The 10021-nt window shown below is 37.9% G+C and overlaps 1 protein-coding gene across 1 annotated transcript in view; it reads left to right on the top strand.

Annotated features, from left to right (window-relative positions):
- The first annotated feature begins 1987 nt into the window (after positions 1-1987).
- The window catches only part of mRpL13 (mitochondrial ribosomal protein L13), a 30878-nt gene continuing 22844 nt past the window's right edge, over positions 1988-10021 (top strand). The window contains exon 1 of the mRNA XM_083138897.1: positions 1988-2116. Coding sequence (XP_082995023.1) covers positions 2093-2116 — 24 coding nt within the window. The 5' untranslated portion in view covers positions 1988-2092. The remainder of the gene's footprint in view (positions 2117-10021) is intronic.

Genomic DNA, 10021 nt, shown 5'->3' with positions numbered 1-10021 from the left:
AGTTCTTTAACCAGTTTTATTTTTTCAATGGCTATTGTACTGAGACTGAGAGAACTTAATCTTTAATTTTTCATTGAAATACGGAGATAATATTTTACTCTCTTGACGGTGCTCATACTTCTTTCGGACGAAGCTGTTGTAACAGGGAATGTCAAGACCAACTTGATAAGTTGTGTTACTTCTTTGTAGACTGAAGATCATTGCCTATGAATTTTAGAAGGTCTGCAGGAGGTAAATGCTTTTCTTCATCAGAATAGATATTCTTTAAATCATTTTCTAATCGTTCTTTGTTGAAACATGGATATGTGGACAGAAGGTTTTTTAATTTCATCACAGAAAAATGTAGTTTATATCCCCCAAAGCTATTGTGGTCTAGCAATTCAACAAATGTTATCTTTTCAAGATCTCCAAAACGTATTTCCATTTGTAGAGTCAGTGTCTCCAAGATTTCGTAGGTTAAGCATCTGAGAGCCACAAAAGTCTTGTTCACTTACATTTATTTCACTGCAAATCCTCTTAAGAGTTTTCAACACATAATTTCACAGTATTATATTTTTATAACATAAATACACTATGTGACACACGCATAAACACACGCGCGCATGCACTTGAAGTAAATTAACATTCAACAATGCAGTGCGTGAACGACGCACTTTGTACAAGAAGACTAGAAGCACAACAGGTTGGTTCTGAGGCTAGCCGCTTTCACCCAGCGAATCGGCAGTCCCCTCCCCTTACACTCCCTTTCCACCTACACAGAGCTCAGGCTGTAGCTGCCCTTTAACGCGAAGCTTTTCGTCAAAAACCTCACAGTTCGGACCGAACGCGCTCTTCTCTTTCTCGCCTGACTGACGAGATATCTGGAAGGGTCGGCGGAACCAAACGTTCGGATTACATAGTTCAATTCGTTTTAACGAACTTTGATTGTTACAGGGTACAAGAACATTTTAATTTCAACATTTTTTGGGTAGGCTAAGCCTCAAAAGCCTCATAGGAGTTTCGCCACTGCAACTTACTACAAAGCAATAGGCCTAACCAAAATGGCAAACAATTATGTTTCATACAGTTTCACAATTATAAAGTACCTGTATTCATAGAAAAAAAATGAATTTTATGATTTGTATGAAATTATGTTCTGCACTTAATGAACAAGGAGTAAAATAGCATATTCTGTATATTGGTTGAAGTTTTCTTAATTAGTTGGGAAAAGGTTAGAATTTCATACAGAAAGTAATTTCTCCTTGCTGTCAAAAATATATTAACAGTAATTGTACACTCACCTGCAAGGATAATACACAGGTGGCAACACTAGCTACCTGCCTAAATCTAGAGAATAATCTACCGGTTGGCTACACTACCGGTAGCAACGGCAAATAGTTCCGTTGGTCCCCGATGTCGGCGTCATTTCGAGCACTTCCTATCTTTCCCTTAGGGGATATGTGATCTGTGATATGCATGCTGCACCAGTGTTGCCACATGAGAAATTTCTCATTTTGAAGGGATATTCGGACCGAGTTTTAAGCGAAGAGGGAAATTTCGATGTAAAATACCACAATTTCAAGAAAATTTTAAGACATCTCACTCTACATTATTACAGTTTATGTTAATTTCGAATTTCATATCCAGATTTTTATTTTTTATTTTATTTTCCTGTTTCTTCCTATTTCTGGTCCTTTCAATATAAGCCTGTATCTATTTTCTATTTATATTTCTGTTAAGTTTATTGTACGTCGCTGTTCTGCATCTTCGGATAGTAGTAACGCTGAGGATTAACGATGTAATGGATTCCTGGCCAGGATACAAACCTGGACCATCTGAAGCGATGAAGCTGACATGTATTTGAAAAAAATGTGTAACATTTTTTATTCATACGAACATGGACCAACGGAAATACTAATACTACTGCTAATACTAATAATAATAATTATTATTATTATTACATGATTAGTTTAGGTGTAGGGAAAAATTGGTCCAAAAAGGGAAAGTTTGCCCCTTGGCAAGGGATTTATGCCATCAGATTGTGGCAACACTGTGCTGCACTGCCGAATGAAAACGAGAAAGAGTATTCGCATAGGGTATAATCTGTGAAGGGATGTCTGCTTCGAGACGTGTGCAGGTATTATTTTATTATTAATTTTATATTCTAATACTTTTTAAACACAAAATATAAACAATATTTGAAATATAGCGAATTAAAACAAAGCATAAACTGGGATTGATTATCTTTGATGATTGAGCCCGTCGCACGGACAAGCTAGGATTTTTGATTATTCTGGTGTATATTTGTAATGATTATCACGAAAAAAAGTATAGTAACAACGAAACGATGATAGGTAAAATTTTCATACCCGTCAAACGTATTTCTTCAATTTTACAGCAGAAAGTACTTACCGAAATGGGTAACATTATATTATAGGGGTGACGGATTTCTTGAAATTTACAGGAGAAAGTACTTACGGAAATCAATTTCTGTAGCGTTGTGGAAGTTCGGGTAACATTATAGTATAAGGGAAACTGATTTATTCAAATTTACAGGCGGAAATCATTTTCTGTAGCGTTGTGGAAGTTCGTTAATCTAGTTTTGATCCATTTTAATGCGAAAACATGTCCTTTTCTGCGAAAATCTCTGTACGACACGCTGTTTGTGCTGCCGCCATTTGATTTGTGCACGAGAGTACAATGTTCTGTGTGTTAAGATGACGCAACCCCATAGTCAGTGTTTCAGCCTCGCCGTGTTTTCACTAGAACATGACGTGTCGAGTATTTTTAATTTAATTTTTTATTTTTTTTAACTATGCTTGGCATGAGTTTACAATACCGGACCACTCTCCAATTTCTATAAAATTTCGCCTACTAACTAATTTCGGTGTCCTGATGACGTATCTGTAGTTCATATTTGGCGGTCACTTGTTAAAATTGTACATTTACGTGTACAACTTGTAAAATAACCTTGCAATTTACCACGGTGATTGTCCATACACAGCAATTCGGAACCATCTTTCTTTCGCAATTAATTAGCTAATGGTCTTCCTTTACGCACAACAATCTTGTTCACGACAGACGAGGAATGCCTACGAGGTTAGGTTAGGCCTGTTAGGTTAGGTTCCATTAGCATAAATACAAAGAAAAATTAATATTTTAACTAAGAGAACTATACCTTATCTTGCCTGTTGATTTCTTCATGTTGGGAAAATGGCGTCTTCCGTGGAGCTATTGTTCTTATGGTAGGGTTATGTTACGTTAAGAAAACATAGTTTATTTCATTTTTTTCTTGATTTCCATACTTGACCGCCAATCATTACATGCAGATTCGTGATTAGGAGTTCACAATTAGTGAGTAGGCGAAATTTCATAGAAATTGGAGAGTGGTCGGTAACAGTTTCATGCATCGGAGACACATTTAAATCTGATATTTTGTCTTTCTCGTGGTTTGTACTTACCAATTATGTATTGCGGAACATAGTGGAAGGTGTCAATATGCTTTTTGCACGAAAACAAACACTTTTTCTGCTAAAATAAACCATTTTCCTTAATGCTACGGAAAGCACGTCACGGTGCGATATCGCTTGCTTTGCGAATTGTAACGCTTCTTTTGTTTTCGAATATCAATGTTTCCAACTCTATTGTGCATGAAAGTTGTAAAAAACCGGGGATCAAAAACCATGCACGGGTAGCCCCACAAACCATTGACGTTAGCCCCAAAAACCATCCACGGATAGCCCCACAAACCATTCACGTTAGCCCCAAAAACCATTGACGTTAGCCCCACAAACCATTCACGTTAGCCCCAAAAACCATCCACGGGTAGCCCCACAAACCATTCACACAAGGTTAGGTTAGGCCCGTTAGGTTAGGTTCCATTAGCACCCATTTCACCCCTAAATTCATCGAAAAACCATTTTCCTTTCTCGACAAAAAACCGCGCGTTTCTCGAAGAAGAAAAAATCGCGTTTCTCGAAAAAATCACGCGTTTGGAAACCCTGATTCCACTAGCGAGATCGCGTGACTTCCGACGCTAGAGCCATCTGCAGGTACATCTTGGAAACAACGGCATGATGTTGTCGATTTTCACAAAATGCGCAATATTATTACATGAAAAGTGATTATTTATTGTTCTGCTGCATTGTAGGATGAAGTTTTAGGAAGAATATATATCGACGGAGGTTGTAAACCTTGGAGAAACTCATTTCCGTAAGTAGTTTCTTGTGTAAAATTGAAGAAATGTGTCTCCGATGCATGAAACTGTTACCGTCCGGTATTGTAAACTTGTTCCCTATGCTTGCCTAACCTAACCTTACGGAAAATGGTTTTTGGGGCTAACGTCAATGGTTTGTGGGGCTAAGGTCAATGGTTTGCGACGTATTAGCATTATTTCAAATCCAGGCACGAAAGTATTTATTTTCCGGTGAACGAGGTTGCAACACTGCATAAATCGACAAGACACTCGCTCAACGTGCCTTGAACCAGTACACTATCGCCCGCCATAATGTGTTACAGAATCGAAGGTAACACTTTACTATACCGGAGACGGATCTCTTCAAATTTACAGGAAGAAGTACTTATGCAAATCATTTTCTGTAGTGTTGTTGATGTTCGGGAATGTAGTTTTGATCCATTTTAATGCGAATGCATGTGGTTTTCTACGAAAATCTATTTCCGACACGCTATTGCTGCTGCCGCCATTTGCTTTCTGCACGAGAGCACAATACGCTCTCGTATTGTCCGTATATGCTGAATTGAACGAAGGGAATGCTAATGGAACCTAACCTAACAGGCCTAACCTAACCTAGTAGACATACCTCGTCCCCATGATGGTTTGTGGGGCTATCGTGAATTTTTGGGCTAACGTCAATGGTTTTTGGGGCTACCTGTGGATGGTTTGTGGGAAATAAGGAACAACAGTAAGTACTCGTTAATGTAAGAAATATACATTATTTTCATTAGAAATTCATTATTTCACCTAAAGAAATGTTCCGCAATGCAGAATAGTATGTTAGCAATGTAAAAAAGTCCTAAATAAATCATTGACAGGTGTCTCCGGTATAGTAAAGTAGTACCGAATCGAAATAACAAGTAACAGTAAGTACTTGTAAATGTAAGAAATATACATTATCTTAGTTAGAAATGCATTATTTCACCTTAGGAAATGTTCCGCATTCCAAAATAGTACGTTAGCAATGTAAAAAATATGATTTATAGGTGTTTCCCTTATACTATAATAGTACCACTGTCTTCTGCCACCATTTGCTTTCTGCACGAGAGCACAATGTTCCTTGTGTCAGATGACGTAACCCCGTGGTCAGTGTTTCAAACTCGCCGTGTTTTCACTAGAACATGATATGTCGAGTGTTTTTAATTTTTTTTTTTTTTACTATGCTTGTGGGGCTAACGTCAATGGTTTTTGGGGCTAACGTGAATGGTTTGCAAGGTATTAGCATAATTTCAAGTCTGGGCACGAAAGTAGGTATTTTCCTGTGAACGAGGTTGCAACACTGCATAAATCGACGCGCACAACGTGCCCTGAACCAGTACGCTATCGCCTGCCATAATGCGTTACAGAATCGAAATAACAAGTAACAGTAAGTACTCGTAAATGTAAGAAATAGACATTATCTTAGTTAGAAATGCATTATTTCACCTTAGGAAATGTTCCGCATTCCAAAATAGTACGTTAGCAATGTAAAAAAGTGCGAAATATATGATTTATAGGTGTCAACCCCATACTATAATAGTACCCCGAAATGAGTTTCTGTATACTTTACGAAGGTCTCTGAAGTGTTTTTTCCCCTCGCTTAATTAATTTTGCCGGTAAATCATGTATTTTTCAATATTAATGTATCCGAGGGACGAAAGCTGTTCACTTGATGTCCTCTCACTACGTGAACCATATGTTGCGTGCGTTTGATGATGTAACAACCGGTCAGTGTTTGCAACCACGCGGTTTTGCAACTGTGAAATTAATTATCTTGAATTTTTCTAATGTTAAATCATAATTTTAAATATGTTTGCCTTACCTAACCTAACCTAATCTTATTGTGCATGGTTCGTGGGATTTTGGAACCCGGAAAAAAATACAAATCAGATATTTTTCAGTTAAGAAGGTTGGAAACACTGCACAGACACTCATCAAAGACAACACTAGTCAAGATTTGCCCGCCATATTGTGTGTAACGCAACCCAAAAACGAACGAACAATAATTACTCGATATGTTGAAAATTGAAATTATTGTCATGAAAAAAATGAAATGCCAGCTTCAAGAATCCTTAGCAATGCAGAATACGTAAGTACCAATGTGAAAAAGAAGGAAATAAAGGAATTTTAGACGTTTGGCGGTTACTGAAATTTTCGATGATTTCCTTCAGAGCGGTTTTACAATACCGGCGGACACTTCCTCAATTTCTTTCATATTTCGCATACTCAATAATTTTGGCCGGTACTACTTCGATATTGTCCCAACACCTCTCACTCGTTTATTTCGTCATTTTTAACATTCGTACTTACCTATTATGCATTGCGAAGGATTCTTCAAGGTGCTAGTTTGCTTTTTTCACGAAAGTAATTTCAATTTTTGACATGAGCAGTAATTATTGTTCCTGCTTTTTTCGCTTGCATAAGACACAATATGGCGAGACAGCTTGACTAGTGTGGTAGATCATCAGTGGGTATGCAGTGTTTCCAACCTTCTCAACCGAAAAATCCCCACGAACCATGCACACGTAGCCCCACAAACCATGCACGGGAAGGTTAGGTTCGGTAAACATACCGAAATGAGTTTCTGTATACTTTACAAAGGTCTCGGAAGTGTTTTTTTCCCTCGCTTAATTAATTTTGCTGGTAAATCATGTATTTTTCAACATTAATGTATCCGATGCACGAAAGCTGTTCCCTTGATGTGCTCCCACTACGTGAACCAAATGTTGCGTGCGTTTGATGATGTAACAACCGGTCAGTGTTTCCAACCACGGGGTTTTGCAACTGTGATATGAATTATCTTGAATTTTTCTAATGTTAAATAACAATTTTAAATATGTACACACTTGGAAAATGGACCGAATTTTTGTCTCTAGGTTTGTATGCTTGGTTTAAGAATTTCTTAGGAAAATATTTAGCCCTTACTCCCCCTTCACACACACATGCCTATTTTCAAGGTTGATATATATTTTATTATTAAATCAATGGCTTGTATAGCATTATATGCTAGTTAATCATGAATGAAACATTATATATAGTCAAAGAATATTGACAAACTTCATCCTAATAACGTAATAGACTAGTGGCATATGAGAGGAATCTAAGTTGAGATCACCTCAATGTCCTTGAATTCAGTAATTTGTGAGGTATGATTTTACAATACCAGGCACTTCCCCAATTTCTGTCATATTTCGCTAGAAGGTTGTGATTTTACAATACACAAACAGCGATTGGGAACCATGTTTTCTGATATGAACAAGTAACGTTCGCAATTCGTTACACTGTCTACAGCATTCCCATACTGTTGCATTGTTAGTTGGAGTACATTCAGCATGGGAGGAAAGTGACAGTGACAGCCTAGAAGGCAAAGAGTATGTGGAATGTGGACTAGTTTGATTACAGGTTAGTTTGGCAACGGTGTAGGGAGCATTGAGTTGTTCATGTGAGGAGGATGACATCTTTCGTGAAGGTAGGAAAAAATGTTTGTTGCTCCAGTGCTACGAAACAGACATTTTTTTGACAGTCCGTGGTCACAATTAGCCTTACACCCCTCGAATGATGAACGGATAGCCCCACAAACCATGCACGAATAGCACCATGAACCATGCACGGTAAGGTTAGGATAGGGTAAGATAGTTAAAATTTGGGGTCGTAGTAATATCAGGAATATATACAGTGTGTCCCACGAAAGGCGCAACTGGGAATTAAGAGTGGCGTTACTTTGTAACCGAAACCTGTACATACATAAGTCATACACCAAATGTTAGCCCTGTCCAAGTTGATATTTTTAAACATAGAAACAACAAACGGGGTGCAGTGTTGCCAAATGTAAGTGAAAGTGTAAATTTATTTTTCCACAAAGCATGGAAAATTGCATGTCAAACATTCGTACGGAAATTTGGAAGTCAATTTCCACCTTGGGTAGGTGGACTATTTCGCTATCTATAGTTCAGAGAAGAAAACCGATCGTTTTCGCATATAGCCAATCCTGAAATGCCTCGTAAATTCATACCGGTCCAAATGGGTGTTTTAAAAAAAATTATGAGGTACAGTGGCAACACTGTTGATGTTTGACAGCAACAAAGGGTGTGTTTAGTGATGGCCTATGACATGGAAATACTGGAAACAGGAAAAAAAGAAAATGAAAATTATGGTGAAAAAATGTTATTTACCTACTCCTAGCAACCATGCAATGCGCGTAACAGGCAGTGTAGCTTTACAAAAGATGTTGAAAATGACAACCATTTTCCCTGAGGCATTCATCAACACGTTTTATCATGTTGGAAGCAACTTTATGCAAGGTTGATTGGTTTATATTGTTAATGGCTGTGCAAATGTTTATTTTTAGATCATCAAGTGTTCTTGGGTTATTAATGTAAACTGTTTGTTTCAAATAACCCCACAGAAAAAAATCTGGAGTCGTCAGATCCGGGGAGCGACTGGGCCATAAGTTTTTGCTTATAATGTGATCGCCAAAAAACTCTGCCAACATGTCTAAAGTTTCATTAGACGTGTGACATGTTGCGGAGTCTTGTTGAAACCAACAATCACGTTCCAACAGAGAAATAAACTGTGTGATAAGTTCACGATAAACTATTCCTTCAACTGTTGTGTTGAAAAAGAATGGACCGATTATTTTTCTCCGCGAAATCGCGCACCACACACCGATCTTTTGTGGATGTTCATGTAACAAATGGGGATTGTTACTTGACCAGTGTCGAGAATTTTGACTGTTGACATATCCATTTAAGTGGAACCATGCTTCATCCGTGAAAGGAACCTTATCCAAAATATTCACACCATTGTCTCTAATAAAATTTCTAAACCACTGGCAGTATCTTACACGTGCACCTTTGTCTGTTTCCTTCAGTTCTTGCACAGCCTGTACCTTATATGCATGTAGGTGCAATTGTTTTAACGCTCGGTGAGTTGTTGTTTTTGATACTCCTGACTGTGCAGCAAGTTTACGAACAGATTTCCTGGGAGATTGTGATATTCTCTGCTCCCCATCCTGCAGCACACCTTGTGTCGAAACTGGTGGTTGTCTGTGGTAGGGTTTGTCATTAACTGATCCTGTTTCACGAAATCTGGAAACAAGTCGATATATCGTCGAATTTTCTGGAACACTGTTATTCGGATATTTCTCTCGAAACACAGTTTTTACACTAGCGTAAGATTTTGAACAAAAATAATGTTCCACAATGAACACCCTCTCTTCCAAAGAGTACTTCATTTCACAGAACAATTCTAATCTTCCCCTACGAACAATGCGAAATGCACGGCTCAAATAGTTCTAAGTACACAACTAACTGATTCTTTTGTTCTCGTTCGGTGGGCACTCTTATCGCATTGCATGGTTGCCAGGAGTAGGTAAGTAACACTTTTTTCACCATAATTTTCATTTTATTTTTTTCCTGTTTCCAGTATTTCCATTTCATAGACCATCACTAAACACACCTTTTGTTGCCTTCAAACATCAACAGTGTTGCCACTGTACCTCATAATTTTTTTAAAACACCCATTTGGACCGGTACGCCTTTACGAGGCATTTGAGGATTGGCTATAGGCGAAAACGATAAGTTTTCTTCTCTGAACTATAGATGGCGAAATAGTCCACCTACCCAAGGTGGAAATTGACTTCCAAATTTCCGTACGATTATTTGACATGCAATTTTCCATGCTTTGTGAAATAAAAAATTTACACTTTCACTTACATTTGGCAACACTGCATGAACAACACTACACCCCGTTTGTTGTTTCTATGTTTAAAAATATCTACTTGGACAGGGCTAACATTTGGTGTATGACTTATGTATGTACAGGTTTTGG

The sequence above is a fragment of the Lepisma saccharinum genome, chromosome 17 (assembly GCF_977018435.1).
Source record: "Lepisma saccharinum chromosome 17, izLepSacc3.1, whole genome shotgun sequence".
Classification (NCBI taxonomy): domain Eukaryota; kingdom Metazoa; phylum Arthropoda; class Insecta; order Zygentoma; family Lepismatidae; genus Lepisma; species Lepisma saccharinum.
The sequence above is the reverse complement of the archived record's forward strand: the minus strand, read 5'-3'. Positions and strand labels throughout refer to the sequence as shown.